General features: G+C 38.9%; 1 protein-coding gene across 3 annotated transcripts in view; it reads right to left on the reverse strand.

The window, feature by feature from the left end:
• Nucleotides 1-964: 964 nt before the first annotated feature.
• Nucleotides 965-18,176, reverse strand: part of LOC139939607 (mitogen-activated protein kinase kinase kinase 2-like) — a 69,762-nt gene continuing 52,550 nt past the window's right edge. For 2 of the 3 annotated variants that reach the window (XM_071935629.1, XM_071935627.1), the window contains 13 exons: nt 15,527-15,567; nt 14,337-14,448; nt 13,678-13,929; nt 13,032-13,265; nt 11,125-11,213; nt 9,665-9,720; nt 8,805-8,891; nt 8,157-8,399; nt 7,111-7,259; nt 6,447-6,572; nt 5,348-5,477; nt 3,920-4,097; nt 965-3,650 (listed from right to left, as the gene is read on the reverse strand). In XM_071935629.1, coding sequence (XP_071791730.1) covers nt 3,413-3,650; nt 3,920-4,097; nt 5,348-5,477; nt 6,447-6,572; nt 7,111-7,259; nt 8,157-8,399; nt 8,805-8,891; nt 9,665-9,720; nt 11,125-11,213; nt 13,032-13,265; nt 13,678-13,929; nt 14,337-14,448; nt 15,527-15,567 — 1,935 coding nt within the window. In that variant the 3' untranslated portion in view covers nt 965-3,412. The remainder of the gene's footprint in view (nt 3,651-3,919; nt 4,098-5,347; nt 5,478-6,446; nt 6,573-7,110; nt 7,260-8,156; nt 8,400-8,804; nt 8,892-9,664; nt 9,721-11,124; nt 11,214-13,031; nt 13,266-13,677; nt 13,930-14,336; nt 14,449-15,526; nt 15,568-18,176) is intronic. The other variant, XM_071935628.1, reaches the window with a different exon arrangement.

Below are 18,176 nucleotides of genomic sequence, written 5' to 3' on the forward strand. Positions count from 1 at the left end.
GATGGTGTGGAATATTTCAGGTTTCCCGTTTCCACAGCTAAGACTCAATCTAATATTTCAAAGTCTTGGTCGAAGGTCACGACGACTTAAAAAAAAGAAATTTGGTTGATGGAACTATAAGTAGGGCAGAGCCAAAGATTCAGAGAATATCGTTGGTCTTTATGTTTGAGTGGAACATCAGTACCAAGTATCAAAAATAGTTTATCACTATACCATATCTATGCCTTTCCACGATACATCACACAAAATATTTCAAACAGACCTCAGTCTAAGAATGTCCAAATTATAAGTAGACATTTACTGACAGAGCATTTTGAACTAGATTGGTCCACAGAAGATTTTCATTTGAAAAAAAAAACACCCCAGAAAATAAGATTTTTTTTGGTGCATCATCTATGAATGGTTCAAGAAACAAAACTGCATACTTCATAGTTTGCTATAGATTTTTAGATTCTTAGTTGAAAATACAGAATAAGGAAGTTTTTGTTGTATCAGAGTATAAAAGGCAATTTTCTTACTTTGTGCATACAATGTTAAGTAGATGCCAAAGAATCGGTGTTGGTGGATACAGAATAAGAACGTTCAAGTTTAGTTTACCAACTGCTATTGCATTAAAAGTTTGCATCAGACATGAAGAAAACGGCAAAGAAAACAAAAGGTTTTTACAGATTATTTTAGGTGGTAAAAAGGCAAGTGGGAAAAAAATGCAGTACCTAATGCTGTTAAATAAATAAATGTGTTTTGGAAAATGACAAGTGTTAGACGTCTTTCAAGAAGTGAGGGAGCTCATGGTCATAGGTGGCGTTCAACATTCTACACAACGGGAGGGGGGGGGGGGGGCATACATATTTTTTAGCCGACCTGGATAGGAAGCAAAGGATTGGAAACAGAGCCAGAAAATACCACTCTATAAACTGTACTTCCAACACAGTGACTGCCATGTGACAGGGGCGGGGGGGGGGGGGGGGGGGGGGGGGTGTAGAGAGCACTGCAACAGCTGGCTCGGAGGGACTAGGCAAGTACATGAATGTGGATAAGAACTTTGATTAAGATAATTTGTTTGATACAGATATCTCTTTTCTGTACAGTAATTTGTGTGGTAATATCTGCGACGATGTTTTTTTTTCATACTCAGGATTTTGTCACGGCTACCGGCTACTGACTACCCCTCATGGGACTCTCCTTCACACATGTCAATCTTATTTAAAATATCCAATCAGAGAGCAGTGAACACCATGTGAGGGTTTGTCCTTTTCTCAAACAAAAGGGCAGAAGAAGAAGAATTTGTTATGTTCAGAGATTGTATAGCAGTGGTGTCAACATCTTAAAAAACATAAATCAACTCCCGTTTTTCTTTGTGTGGCATTCCACCAGGAATTGTCACAATCGCAGGAAAACCTGAAGGAATCAGAGATGAAATTTTGCGAACCGACCAGAAACATGTTTCAACTTCAGTCATAATTCAATTGTTTTTGTGAATTTAGTTTGTCAACAACAGACAGGTCTGCGTTGACGTCATCATGCCGCCATCAACTGCTCTCACACAAACAATAAGAGGGGGGGGGGGGGGGGGGTGTCAAAGAAAAGGTTGCCCTTTCCATCGTCCAAACACTGCAGAAATAATAACTTCCTAAAAAAAATCTATTTTAACTGACTGTACAAACCAAGTGTTTTAAGCACTGTATGTATACACCATTCACCCTACACATAACTCGTCTTATCAACGAGGCACTTATGGATATTGGAAATTGTAAACAAAAAATCGTTTTTCAGAACGAAAACAAAAAAAATTCATGTTGTAAATAAATCAATATACAGATTAATGTCTGTGCTAGAAATTTGTATATATAATTATATATTATAACCCTTCTGATAAATTCGATGTGACAGTTCCATGCATTTCTATATAAAGGAACCCACAGTATTTGTCTAAATCACAATATTGGAAAAAATGCATTATATTTATGTACAGACAGCATTCTCAATGTGAACCTGAAACATCACATCGTCACATCGTCACATCGTCTAACCGACAATCAACAGCTGAGGTATCGCTATTTATACAACATTTATACAAAAACAAAACTGTACAATTTGATTCACCTCAATTCCGTAATAGGAACAACTATAAATGTACATGGAATTCCATCGGTTTAAAAATCAAGCAATCAAATTTAGGATAAGTTTTCAAAATAGCTCTGCGATTGGTTGAATGTTGTTTATGTGCCGGATAGCAAGGTTCTGTTCATAGAGCTGCTTAAGCACAAAAAGTTGCTCAGCAAAAAATAATTATAATGTACTTACTAGAATAAGGTTACCAGGCAAAAAACCATGTCACTTGTACAATTTGTGACTGGTCTCCACTCATTTCTGCTTAGCAGATAATTGTAAATCAAAATTTCCTACTGAAGCAGCTCTATGAAATTCAGCCCAGGTGTTAAAACTTATCCATTTCAAACTAATGTTGATGGTGTAAATCTATTGTTGTAAAGTGTATATTTTTTAGCCGGCCACTGGTTCTTCCAAGCCAAAGGAAACTGTGAAAATGTGACTAATGAATAATAGAGATGATCGCACCGTGGCTGATGGGAGTTGTCATCTTGCATCTTTAGTGCAGTATCTATGATGTCATTACTGAGTAATGCTGATCTCCTGATGCGGAGTAGAACTTTCTGACACTGACACTGGTAACCAACATCTGTTATTATTGTTAGTGGACACCAGTGCAGTACAGACTGGTAACCGGTGACAACGGACTGGTTGCAAGTCTTGATGTAATCCACTAAAGCAACGATTTAGCTGGTAAACTGTGTTCAGCTGGTATGTGTTTAGCTGGTAAACTGTGTGTAGCTGGAAAACCGTGTTCAGCTGGTAGACGGTGTTTAGCTGGTAAACTGTGTTTAGATGGTAAACTGTGTTTAGCTGGTAAACTGTGCATAGCTGGAAAACCTTGTTCAGCTGGTAAACTGTGTTTAGCTGGTAAACTGTGTATAGATGGTAAACTGTGTGTAGCTAGTAAGAGTCAACACGACAGGTAGATGCAATCACTCACAATGCTGTAAAGCTAAACTGCATCGACGACACTCGCAGAAAATCCTTTGTAAAAATAAACTATATCCAAAGTTTTGAGTTTCCCATCTCCTCACAGTACTTTTTCAAGTATAAATCAAAGGCTGAATTGCTGGAGGTCAAAGTCACGGAATGTATAAAACGTCCGCGGACAATCTCAACAACAAATAAAGTAGATGTGTGGAGGTAAGTTCGGCAAGTTCAAGGAAGCACAACACCAGGGCTCTTAAAACAAATCTGAGTCAACTGATTCCACACATCTACTTCCAAGACATGTCGCTTGCTCTCCTTGACTGACTCCAAGGGTGGGGGTAGGGGGGTTGAAGGATCTCTTGTTTACATTTTAGTCGACCGAGAAATTGTTCACAAAATCGTGCCTGAGCAACTCGTGAGCCCAGGGCCTCTCCTGGGCATCTCTGATTAACGTGAGTCTCAGGAACTCGCGAGAGATGTCTGAGACTGTGCTGGGGAGCTGAGGAATTGTGGGTTGCGTTGCGATTTTAAAGATGGCTGCCATGGCTTCATAGTCTGCCCAGGGTGGCTTCGTCGTCAGCATCTCTACGACTGTGCAGCCGACACTCCTACAAGAATAAACACATTTCAGTCATAGTAACTTGGAAATTTGAATTTCAAAGTAAAACAATTTTAAACTAAAATTTGATTACAAAGCTCTCCAACAATGATAAGACTATTTAAATGGCCCAAGAGTTGACAGTCTGGCACGCATTTGAACATCGGGACTCATACAAGTAGACCAGTACTTCTTTCAACCACAACATTTGATTACAAAGCTGTCCCAATGGTGATTAGAAAATGTAAACATCCCAAAATCCCACAGCTATCAACTCACCATACATCAGCCTTCCTGCCATACCCGACTCCGTTTATGACTTCCGGACTCATCCAGTACGGTGTACCCGTTACTGATTTGATTCCAGTCACGAAACTCGCTATCGTTTGTAACCGCCGGGATGCACCAAAATCAGCCAGCTTCACGTTCCCCGAACCCGCCCTCAAGATATTCGCACCTGGTGTGAGAGAGAGTCAAATGTTTAATCAAAACCAGTGGATACGTGGTGGGAGTGAGTTATTTAAATTGGTTTCTTAAATTTATGCATACCTGCAGTAAACTATTATTAATCGATTTATTTCATAATAAATAGTAATATTAATAATAAAATAGTATTTAAATAGCACCTTATGCTAGGCCACAAATCGCTTCACATAAAATACATTTGCGTAAAAAGCAACACGTACATTAACACAGAAGTACAGTTACAAACAACATAGAATAAAGATGATTATTCAAACTTAACAAATATGCAAAAAATATAAATATTCATACAAGTAAAAACATGAAAGAATGTAAAATATGGCAATCAATAGGTTGAGTTGCACTGTACAGTAACACATAAATAAAAATGGAGTCAAGTTGGATATTTGGACAAACAAAACTTTACCAAGGAGCCCAAAACAAGTTATGCATAAACATAATTACACTTTACGCTATCAATATTCATTAAGAAAAACAAAAGAAACACATGACAGTCAAAACATTTCCAAAACGTATGCACACTTGAAGTTATGTAAACATCATCAGAAAAACAAATATAAATGTGGGGAAAAAAGACAACTAATTGGAGCGACAATGGTATGAGACTTTCAGATGCTCGATGACAATGGCTAGATCAATTGTTTACCAACAAAATGTAATGGTACTCATGAAGATGCAGTTATGTAAACAAGTGAACCAGTACAATAAATTGCATTGTAAAAGCATGACAGACAAATAAGAAAGAATCACTTAAACTTAACATGGAAATGTACTGGTATTGGGAGAATTAAAGCAATAATGAGGAAGGTTATCTTAAGCACAAATACAAATTCCCTGAAAATGACAATCAAACAAGAAAATGATATCGGAAGATTAAACGGTTGCAAATATTGTGATAACTGTAAAGAAACGCTGACCTGTACTAGGGTAGGGCAGATTTCAAATTTGTCACCATAATTCAAAACAGGGGTCAATCAGGTACAATATATCAACCATACAATATTGCTTATCACTGAAATATCTAGCTAAGCAGAAAAGGTCACCAGCCAAAATACAATGCAAATCAAAATAGTTGTGAATGGTGCCCTGTAATTTGTCCTGCTTTGTAACATTTCTGCTTAACTGCTTGATGAAGTTGTACTCTCAACATAATAATTGACCTGGTTTAAGGTGAGTTTCTTATTTAAAATGACTGCTTCCACACTCAAGGACCGAGTAGCTTACCTTTAATATCTCTATGTACAATATGGCTTATGTGAAGATACGCAACACCTTCAAGGATTTGACGAGTGTATTTTCTCACAACATTCTCTGTGAGCGCACCATAACTCCTCAGCTCATCTTTTACAGAGCCCTGCGATTTAACAGACAAAAAGAAATAATTATACTTGACTTTTTAAAAACACTTTTTGTAACATCATCAATTTTATATGTACTTTTAGCTCCCATATTTGTGTTCATGAAATGTTTAAGGACAACAGAACGAAGCTTGACATGAGCCGACCTTGATGGGGATGTGGGGTGGGGGGGGGGGGGGGGCTTTGATAAAGATGATAGGGTTCAGTGTAATGAAGCCAAACACTATTCTTTCTTAACACTGTACAATCACCAAAAGCACAAGACTGTCCATTCTTCACAGCTTACAGTTAAATTTCTACTTAACGGGTTAAAACCGCTAAGCCAACTTAGCATATAAATGGCATTAACAAAAGACTCTACTCAGCAAATAACGATTCTCCTGATTTGCCTAATCTGGACATTGACAATAATATAAGTAACGGATGACTAGTTTTTTAAAAGATGAGATTTCTAAGTTGGCGAGGGTGGGTGGGCTTTGTTTATGTGAATACGGCAATCCTCTTTAAACAAAGTATTTGAAGAAACGCTTCTTACATTATTTCTTCATACACAGTAACAAATTGAAGGCCATTTCAAGGCCAGAGAAGTACAATACACATATGAAAGCCTACACTTGTAATGTTGTCATGTTTTCTAAAACAATTATTTTTAAAGCAGTTTAATTGGTCAATGTAATTTAAAATGCTGTCCAATCCTGTCAAGGTGTGACGCACTATGGGTGCAGATCTTGATGCTTAAAGGGGCACAGCAATTTTTCTATGAGGAAATTTTTGTATTGGTACTTTACAAAGGGGACCACAACAAAAGCACAGGGCACAACAGCAATTGCTGTGGGTTATTTCGAGGGCTGTGGGTGATTCACATTAGAGAGCTCCCTCTATAGTTTCCTTCGGAGAGCTAAGGTCATCAGAATCATTCCAAGAGGGAAGTTACAATAAACGAGGAGACGGTGTATGTTACTCACCCCAGGCATGAGCTCCATGAATATCGATAAGACCTGCTTATCCTCAGAGCAACCAAAGTACTGCACTATTCTATCGTGGTGAAGATTCCTCAGCAATTCTATCTCAGATTTCAGGGCTTTTACTTCCTGTAGATGGAAGAAACAAATTGAAGAAGAGACAGATAAGAACGACATTACTTACTAGGACCAGTCCATTCCTTTCCACACTTGTATACAAATTGAGGTAATAATAATCATAGGAGACATTACTATCACTTAGTGCAGGAGCCTCTATGAGCATTACAAAATAAACCAGTGACATGAAATACATGAACGATTTGTTACAAAAATGTAGATTCAAACAGATGAGTCTTTTTAAAAGTCCCTTGAAAATCTGAAGGGAGTCAGCTTGGCAAATATGAACAGGTACATGTAGGTTGTTCAAAAAAAAACAAACGTGCAATGGAAATTGAAGGCTCTTTTTACCATGGAAAATGTAGAAAAAAGTAGTTTGCATCAGCAGGGATTTGCCAGCAACGATGAGAGTGAGGTACAAGTCAGTGCTTCTAGCAACGTATGTAACTTCCTATCTAGTAACAGCAGTTCATACTAGTCGCTCAGCATCAGGCTCATAGTCAGAGAAAAGCTTGCCCCTGATCAAGGGGGACATTTACAATAAACACACCTTTCTTGCTTCGTTATTTGAATTATCTGTCGGGACCTGTTTGACTGCCAACTCCCTCCCTGTGTCTGCATCATAGCAAAGGTAAACGACCCCAAATGCCCCTTGACCTAGAATCTTGCCTTTCCGCCAGTTGACTGGCGCTCTGGGAGCTGTGAATGAAAAGAAGGTAAAAGGTCAATCATACATCAACAACAATGACTTCAAAAACAAACAATCTCAATGCTTTGAAGAAATTAAAGCTAAAGCATTATGTGGAGACTTCCTTGCAATGGTTCTTATTGATTTAAAACAAACGTTCAACCCAAAATAAAGCAATCCTATTTGCACTTTTACTGGCTAAAAACAAAATCAACACAAAAGGCAGCAGGACTTGAAATAACCTAGGCAACCACAGCAATTGCCATGGTGCCCAATGCTTTTGCTGTGGTGCCCTGTGCAAGATTGCTGTACAAATACGATGCCCCTTACTAGAGGGCAATTGCTGTTGCCCTTCAAGAGTGAATTTCAGACTTGAGACAGGCATATCAAAGTTTACTTCACCAAGGTGTCAATGTAAATCAAACTGACAAATATTGTCCACAACAATTTTGACAACAATAAGTTGTGATGCAATTTTTGGCTCCCCTTTAATACATGCACAAACAACAAAGCGAACAACCTTAAGAGAGCTAGAAATAAAATCACAAACTATTGACCCCTTTCATCGCGTCACATGCGGCGACTGATGCCACGCTCACCATGTTGGTGGTCAATAGGCTTACGTGTAAACGCAGCGTCACCTAAAAATGCGCACTTCACTGAATAACACACGTTGACATTGACCACCAAAATGGCGCATCCAAGATTATTCTGATGATGACGTCAGGTGAAATAGGTCAATAGTTAGATAAGCAGAAAGATAAAAAAAGATATACATGCCAGTGATATTTAAAGCTTTGCATGGCTCGCATCACAAGACAAAACAATTTTTTTTTTTAAGGAACTGACGGGACCAGACACCAAAGCCAGGGTTAGATTATTTTGCCCCAAACCAAAATTTCACATACACATCATTGTCTCACATTTAGCACCCTCCTTGATGCTCATCTCCTGCAGCGATTTGATGGAGTGCTCCAGCTCACTGTCCCTCCTCCTCCGACTGTCAATGGTATCGTAGTCTGCGCCGATCCCACTGCTGCTACTACTCTTGCTTAGGGAATGCTCACTGCCGTGCGGACTGTAGTCATCCCGGTTCATCATGGAAGGACTAAGCTGGGGTCTCCGTGACCGACTTGGGAATGTCTTACGTCCTGTTAGACAGGAGAAAAGATAGTTGACATTTTAGTACAACACACACACAGAGAATACTTTAGTCCAGTGCTTTGAACCTCACGGGTCGACGTTCAACTTACGACAGGGCTGAAATTGTATACACATTTTATAACAGTTTCCTCTTTGTCTGATTGGTCTGGCGATAAAGCTTTGTCAATTGTCAGGTTGTTACATTTAAGAGGTTTAGAGATTCTCAACATCATTTAAAAAAGGAATCTGAAAATGTTGAGCTAATCTCTCATCACTATGATGACAATTTCACATCTTTCAAGAAATCTGAAAGTGCAGAGGGATCAATAAAACATCCTGAAGTGAGGGAAATTCCCAACAGATCACAGGCCTGTGACTATTATGTGGTTGTCAAAGTTTGGAGCAGAACTTACCATCATCGTACTCATTCTGTGTATTCTTCATGCTATACCGCGTTGGGAAGGTTCCTCCTTTTCCTGACCTCTCTGAATATTGTGAATCTACACGGGAAGAAAGAAATCACAATTTAACATTATATAATGATCCCCTGGGTGCTAATGTACTTCCCAGGTTGCAGTTGATCGTATACTTGGGTGTGATACAGTTGATCGTATAATTGGTTGTGATCCTTGGCTACAAGGCAGTTAGTAGTTAAATGTCCTCTGATTGGCACCCCAAACAAAGATATTGACAAAATAGGGAGACCATCAATATAGGGCTAGATAGCTCAGTTGGTAGAGAGCACTGGCACATTAATCTGGAGGTACATGTAGTTGGTTTAAATTCCATCATAGTCAATTTGTTCCTTGGTCAACCCCAAATCGTTTACAATTTACCCAGTCAGTTTCCCTTGCGGTTGATTATTTGATTACCAAATGAACTCAATTTTCCATAGAACTTTGTTTTACTAACTTGCATCATTATAGGGCAGTTTTCAATAATGTGTCAATGCGCTTTACATTAATACTCTTGTCAGTCATTCAACAAATAACATTCCTGTAAACACAAACTGGAACACTGTCTGTAACTATTTCAGCAGCTCTACTAATTCTGTATATACCTTTCAATTTCATCCAACACTTTTGCATAGCAAAATATTTGACTGCACAATTTTTCTCCACATTAATTGATAATATTATTGAGTAGCAAATGATGGTTTGAGTAGCGACTGATACATTTTGCATAGCATTTTACTCTGCTACACAATGTACATGGGGAAGTTGTTCACTGCCTTTAAACCAAACATGGAGCCAATGTCCATAAGTCAACTTACTTGTAAACTCCTCATAACTATTTGTACTCTGAGCTCTGAACATTCTTCCACTATTACTGTAGGAAAGAGAGAGGAGAGGAGGGAAGATAAAAACAAGTCTAGATTTAGGAGAAGCTTCCTGACCCCCTCCTAAAAACATCAAACCACCCTTCCCAACAGAGCTACAATTAATTAACATCTAGAATTAATCAAATTAAAGTGTTAATTAGTCAATCCTGTTTATCCCAAGATGAAAGCTGGTTACCAGCCAACCCTTCACTGATACCAAACCAATGTGTGAAAGAAGGCACAGGTCACCAATCACCAAATATTCTTTTTAAAACTGAAGACCCAATTCACCCGACGTCACTTAGAACAATAATCTTGTTTGCACCGTCTTGGGAGTCATTGTCCCTGTATATTACACAGTGAGATAGCAATTTTTAGGCAACGCTGCGTTGATGCTTTGGCCATAATTTTTATGTGCAATTTGAATCCCGAATTGGCAAGTATGGACACAGTAGCTGGATGTAACATTAGTGCAAGGAGTCATTTAAAAAAACCTTTAATAGTAGATCATAAAATACTGATGTAGCATGTTTAAAAGTAGGTTCATATATAAATAATCAAAAGAATTATGACCATAAAAACCCTACTTGGTGAGAAGCACTGCAGCTGTTTTTGGTATAAACTATCTTGAGAAAAGATTCCTTTGGAAAAAAAAAGTTTGGATACTTTTTCAGGCCAAAACATTTTAAACTGAGAAACAATTCATGCATCAATTGTTTCTCAAATTTCTGAGAGTTACTGTTCAATTGCGAATGTTGCCGCTAGAGATGCGAATGTACACGATGTCACCTCCCCTATCATGGTTGGATTCCATATTCAAGTGAAAATACAGTATTTGCAGTTGTTTCAGAAAGTAGACATTGTATTCAGCAGTAACTTTCACAGGTGACATTTACTGTTTGATAACTTAGAATATAAAAACAATCTATGACCAAATCTTTAACACACCTTTGATGCACATTTATTGCTGTGAAGGATTTGGAACCATCAACGCAGCCGACCTTTCCAGTAATTTGACCCCAGAGGTCAATGTGTGTGTGTGAATTTCAACGATTCTAACGCTATTTCCACATAAAGTGTTACAGGAAATGAGCCCATCAAAACAAGAACCATGCAGAGCCAATCTGACAGGTCAAGTCCATAACAATTAATAGCAATAATGAGCTTGCAAACAAAAATTCCAAGTGTGTAAAACAACAAATATTGAAATATGCATGTACTTAATGCATCATTTTAGGTTTTTCAAAATAACAGTAAAACAAATTCAAAAATGCAAACTAAGCGCTGGAAAAAATCAATCCTTATGTCCTTAGGTCCATAATTCACAAACAAATGTGCTTACTTCAAAAACAAAATCAGCACAATTCCTACATGATTTTTATTTGAATAACTGGGTTACATGTCAAACTTACCTTCCTAACGATTGGCTGCCACCATAAAACGCCTTATCTAGCGACTGATGGCTACCGTTGGGACTGTTGATGATCACATGATCTTGTTGCTATGGAAATGAGAAATGGGATGAAGAAATTAGGCCCAGCGCTCAGAGGGTAAACGGTGGAGACATTGTAATTCCTGCTCGGAACTGTTGTTAATTTCCAAATTGGACAGATTAGACATAAACATGGGGTTTAATAATATCCAAGTGCATTCAGAATGTATCCGAGGAAGAGAGGCAATTATTGGGCACATTCTGAGTGAGGAATCAACTTGTAAAGGGGGGAAGAGCTCCAGTACTGTGACTTTGTAGCTGTGAAGAAATACTGTATCACTGTTTTATTGAGCTTCTGTTCTCTGTTAAGGACAATGAGACCTTTTCACACTACCTACCTTTGATCCATGTCATTGACTACCCATGTAAAAACTCTTCTACGGATTAAACCTGACCATGAGATTTACACTGCAATATCTAACCGGAACCCACAGAAAAGTTAACCCAGTATCATACTAACAACAAGAGTGGTGGGCTTTCCCTAGTCCTGGGCAGGGTTAATTTTTACCCGCATAAAGCCTGTTTTGGATTCGTTAACTTTTTCCTGCACACAGAGATTTTCCGGATTAAATTTTTACATTTTCTCAAAAACACACACACATCAATGTTTGTTGTTTGCGCTGTCTAAGGAGATTGTTAAGAAGCTCTGTTATGTTCTGAAAGAGGAAGCCCAAACAATCTATAAACCACTGTTGCCCTCCCTTTAAATTGATTAGGTTTTGACTTCTTATCTCGCTATGACCGCAAGGTTGTGTTTCAGGACTTCACGCTTTCAGAGAAATAAAAAAGTTTGACATCTGCAAGGCTGTCAGGAAAGCCTGACTGCCAACTTTCCAGCCATCTTAATATGACTTACGCCCCTTAATTGCACTTGGAAGTGATTTCTACCCCCTTCCCTACCCCTTCACAAGTTGGTTTGGAGATTTCTTATCGATGACAAATGATCAATCTGATGTGGATTTAGAGAAGACACCTCTTAATCTTAACAATTGGAAACATCTTTATGGAGACGGGTCAGGTTACGTTTTGACTTCCCTCATTTGCACTTTTTGCTGGCCCATATCTGATGCAGCATCTTTCCTGTTTTGCCAGCGCCACTTAAATTAGTTTATCGGAAAGTAACAGTGGTGGGATTATAAACCCGTCCAGTCACTGATTAATGAGCCCAGATTAAACTCAGGAATTAGATGAATTGCTCAGGATTGGTTTGCCTGACCAATTATTCAGTAAAAAGGATTGTTAAGGAACACATCGTGTGTCTCACAGTCATATCATTAACATTCTACACATTTCTCACAGTCCAATACCAAGAAACATGATTGCGATTGCAGTGGAAAAGATTAACATTGCACGCTGTGCCTGTCTATTCTGAGCTGGGGGGGGGGGAGAGACATGATACGACTTTGAACTCAAAGTAACTGTTACTTCCTCCCATAATGAGGCTGACAGGGAATTAGGCTGGCCCCTTTTGAAGAACCCATTGTATTCTTACTTGTACGCACAGGATGTCTAAACCATTTTAGGATAAACGTCCAACGACTAAGTGCTGGTTGAAGCCCGGAGTTGATCATAACAAAAACTTTAACAGTAAATTTGCACATGTGTACAAACATCTTCTCAGAGCCCAACACTTCTCAAAAAACAAAAATTGTTCTTACATGGTTGTACCCGCAAGTTACTATTAGTTATTTGTTCATAACATCCTACACCTATCAAGTTTACACCAGTAAACTTGCACGTACAAATTTCTTCTCAGAAACAACACTTCTCCTAAAAGAGTTTGTTGTACCGGCAAGTTACTATTATTTGTTCATATCTTACACGTACCTCTGACTCTGGTTCTGGGATAAACCTGCCCTCCCCATACGTTGAATTTCTCATGATATTTTGCATGGACTCAGTGGGTATATAGCCAGGGGGTGGGGAAGGGGTGTCACGTGTTGGCATCTCAACCGGTGTGGAATGTCGCTTAGATTGGCTCGGTAGCTTCGGCTGAGACTGTGATTGTGGAATGGATTGTGACCGTAGTGTTGCAGGCTTGTGTGTAGAGTCGCTGCGAATCTGTTGGTAAGAAACATAAAAGCGTAAATAAAAAGCGTGACAAGACATCAAACGTCACTTTAACACTTGTCTGGACATGGATACCATACAATCACAAAGGGATTTTTCCTTCACATACATTGTTATTATACAAAGTCGACATCCCATTAAAGTGATCCTTCTGCTGCTGCTTCCCAAAGTGTATGGTAAACGTGAATATCACTGGCTAGTTACAGGTTGAATTGCTTCTGACTGGAACTACCAAACGAATATAGGGAGACCTCCATCATTAAGGCTAGGTAGCTCGGCTAGTAGAGTACCAGCACGTTAATCCAGGGTTGCAGGTTCAAATCCTGCTCTAGTCAATTTGTTTATATTCAACCCAAAGTTATTTTAGAAATTAGACGTACAAAGAAAGGCATTGTTTACTTACAGCCGTATCATAGAGATCTCCACCACCTGAAATGCTATCGTGGTACGCTATCGTCCCAGCGGATTTAGAATGACCCAGGCCAGGGGCTGATGACCCTGTTCCCGTTGTCGAGGATGGCGTTGACGCTGTTGCTGTGCTAGTATCCGATTGTAACGGTGTTAGATAGACACGGAGGCTCTTGGCGTTGGGGTTGTGGTCCATTAACGCCACGGCCTGGTTAAGGTTAGTCTGGCTCTTGATTGGTACAACAATCTGGTGTCATTGAAAGAAGGGAGGGAACCAGACAACAATTGTTATTAAAATCATAGTAGTAGTGAACGATTATTATTAATTTAATACCACTGTGCAACATTAGTTAGCGTTTGTGTGAAGTTTTTTCCTGAAACCTTTTGAGAAAAAACTCAAGAAATAATTCTTAAAAATAACAACATTTTATGTTTGTGTTTCTCCCAATTAATGTTAACCATACAATAATAAACTTGCAATGCATATATCAGCAGAAAAAGATTTCACTTTCATTGCATCTGAATGCCACATAAAAATATCAGTTGTCACTCATTACTTGCAAACTAAATATTTATAAGCATTCAATGTACACATATCAGTCCAAAAACCCAAAATAACTTTTGAATGAAAAAGTGTTTGCCCCAGGGACTCACATTTGAGTTGACATCGTTGGTTGTGTAGTGCATGTCTACTGGCAATCCATAGGCTGTTCTGGCTTTAGTCAGTAGATCATTATAGTTGAGGGGTCGGGGAACTTGCAATATCCTACAGAGGGAGGGATGTGGAAGAGAGGTAAGAAAAACAAAGACAGGAGAAGTTATTCATTGTAGGGGGGAGGGGGAGAGGGGGAGACGTTAAGGCAGGTGTAATGTCTCCAAAAACATCCTTGTTGTTGCTGGGCTCTCTCCTTAAAAGTACCCGGTTGAATGGTTTGATAATTGGTCACCTAGACGCCTGTCAAATGGCTTCCACTTTGGGCCAATTGTAGTGACAGATTGACTACACTGACGCCACATGCAGAATAGTTACACTATGTTAAGGAATTACTCTGAACATTCTAACAGATGTTGTATTAACTTAATAAATGAATTTTCTATGAAACACAGCCAAATACTCACGTAATTTTCGTTTACAATTCGTCTAGTTTCACTAGTCATCCTCAGAATGACAAATGATGTATTGTATCAGTTTGGTACTGTTTCTAGTTTCTAAGGCTAATTACCTAACAAACTAAAACAACAATTGCACAAACTGGGCCCAACATCATGGCTCTGCTTCCTGTGTATTCTGTGCTTCTAGATTACAGGCCATGTCTATGCTAACTGTGTTAGCGAATAATGGCTAGCAATGTTGAGTACGGACGCACACGCACAAGCAAATTTTGCTGGATATGCTGATGTAAGTGCAGAATTCCCTACATCAATAAGCGCTGATTCTTTGCTTACAGCAAGCAAAGCCATGAAATTAGAACGTGCTATCAAAACAAAACAAGGTTTAAAAAGAACAACAATTTCCAAACTGACAAGTAGAGTACATGACCAACTTCATTCTGTTTATGTAACCTAAAAAGTAACATACATGCACACTGTTACAAGCAAACGTACAGCAACAACTTCATCCAAAATAAATGAAAAGTACATCCACACTGGCTACTTATAAAAGAAGCTGGCAATTTGTATTCTGAATAGGAGACGTTATGGTTTAACCGCTGGAGTTAACCGTCAATTGAAGCTTGGAAAACAACACGTAGAGTAGTTGCTAGAAGTTCTAACCACTTGATGAGAATCTTGTCCATAATCAATACAGATTTATTTTAGATTATATTAGCAAAGTTACTACATACCTCCTCTCCCCTTGGTACTCAAACTTGACTCGAACCTCATTCTGTGAAAGGAAAGCAAAATATAACCAGTTAAAATATAGAGCCATCAATCATGTGAAAAAGACCACAGACTGATGTTTAAAAACGCGCTCACACCGAGAAACAGCTGTAGGGAAAGTTTCCTATAACGAGGGACAGGGGAAAGTGGAAAAACATGTCCAGGTGGGCGCCAAAAGTTCATCACGGAACAAACTTGTCGCTGAAGGATTGGGCACTTACAATGTTTAGAAATTCCACCGCAACGATTGATCAACTGGAATGGAGAACAATACTGGAAGATCCCCAAATTACGATCCGAGGAAGGGGGACAAAAATAAAATAAAAACCGACAACAAAGTCGCAGTGTGGGTAAACAGACGAAAGTAAAACACGGATTCACACAACCCACACAGCTTAACCAACTTTCTATTAGTGCTGACGAACTTCAGTGACAGAGGTTTACCGTGTGGTTGTGGCGAGTTCCTGAGTTGAGAAACGCTAGAGCAGCACACTGGGGGAAGGAAGAGCTTAATTGCTCAGGGTCTCTAGCGAGTTTTTCCAAACGTCCTGATAGCAGGATCCTGTGTGAACTGAGACGCTTCCTCCAATTTAGCTTACCGACAAGTACGTGGAAACTCTGCTCCGAAGGCTCGGGGGGACCGAGTCAAAGGCAAAACAGAACTTCTGGATTTAGAAATAGTCTTTTTGAGAACTTTATTATTTAAAAGGATTGTGTTTAACTCATTGGATTGGTCATACTGAAAAGGCGGTTTGCTCTTCAAAAATATAACTGCAAAATAACTGAATCGAGGAAGTTTCCAAAACAAAAAAGACTCAAAATAAATAAATTTGAACATCAATTTGATAAAGTCCCATGAAATTTGAATGCCAACAGGGTATGTTACTTTGCAAAATCGGAAGCGTCTTCAACTAGTTGGAATATTACCCACTTTACATACCTATATCATTATGTTGTTTAGCAAACTTTCAATAAAAATAAATACATCCCATGATTGGTTTCTTTGTTTCTAACAACTTCAAAACCTTTTTTGAAAGATTTTTTAACTTTATAACAAACTGTCGATCTGTTTTTGCTTTGCATTTATTGCTTCCCAGTTTTCTAAGCTTGGTTAGCAAAAACATGGACTTACTGTGATGTTGCAATAGAAAGGTCTATATGTTCTAAACAACAACAATTCACGTAATGTACATTCAGTGAACCACAGTACCGGACAGGTCACAGAAAGTTTACTTTATTGATCGAGAGAAAGGCATACTTGATGCCCTTCAGGCACACTTCATCCCTTCAGAGCAGCTAGAAATTTTATGGAGAGCTTTGAACAATACCCAAAGCCAAAGTGCTAAGCTTACTACGGAAGCAGCTAAAGGTGATCCGATTTGGACCTTTGGGGGGGGGGGGGGGGGGCGCTCCACAAACGATGGGGAGACAAACAAAGCAGAAGGGTGAATGAACATCACTGGTATTTATTTTCACAGGTTGTCTCTGTTCAGAATCGGACAAAAACTGCTTGAAAAGATGCTGAACAATATTGGTTATAAGAATTTGCAAGGTTAATCCATAACATGTTCAGTGACCAGCCCTCAGGACTAGTCAGCTTTTCATTTTACTAGCCAGCAGGACCACTTCAGGCAGGATTTGGTAAAAGGGTGTCCAAGTTTACTGGAAACTTAAAAACCGGGTGTCCAAATTGTTCACTTAACAATACATGTAAATGTATTGTTAAGTGAACAAAAACAGGGAGTCAAAATTTGCAACATTCCATAAGACACACAGACCATGGAGGTAGAATTCTACCTCCATGCACAGACACACAGTCCTGTGGTGTGGTGTTGTAAGTGCGTTTGACTAGCGGACCAGTGTTAACATGGTTAAGCATGTTTAAGGGAGATTATCGATTTGACTCTTCATGGTACAGAGAAAAAAGAGCAGGTAACCCAGCAGCCAGACCCCCTCTATTATAAAGTCTCAAAGCAACAGTGGCAGATGAAACCTCAAACATACCATAAAATTTCAACTCTGCTCCTACAGGAAATCTCAACAAAGCAATCAATTTAACAGAATAAAAGCATTAGAAAGCTGATGGAGAGGGAGTTTGACTCAAAGTGATTTAGGTTCTATGACAGTTCCAAGATAATTGACTCTTGGAAAGTAGCTTGGAAAATTTATTGAGTATAAATGCTGACCTACATGGTAGGCTTTTATAAACTTGTTGAGCTAGTTAGTGTAAACAGCTTTGCTGGGTTTTTCTGAGAGACCACAACACAGAAATCAGTTTAAAGAGGGAAAACAATTCAGTTTAAATCCATGCCTGGATCAAGGCCATCCTCGCTTCACATCCAACACAAACAAAAATAATAATCATACAAAATAATTAAAATGTCATTCCTTTCAGGTGATCCCTTTCATGCTGCTACCCAAGTTGTATCCTAAAACTTGTTGTGATTCCTGGCAACACAGCAGTACAGGTTGAATGAAAAAAGATGTTGACAAAATAGGGAAATGGCAAACATTACGGCTAGACCACCAGCGCGTTACTCCGAAAGACACAGGTTCAAATCCCCCCCCCCCCCCCCCAAGGAAAAAACAAACAAGAGAAAGGGAGGATGTGGA

Source organism: Asterias amurensis, chromosome 7 (assembly GCF_032118995.1).
Source record: "Asterias amurensis chromosome 7, ASM3211899v1".
NCBI classification, from domain to species: Eukaryota; Metazoa; Echinodermata; class Asteroidea; order Forcipulatida; family Asteriidae; genus Asterias; species Asterias amurensis.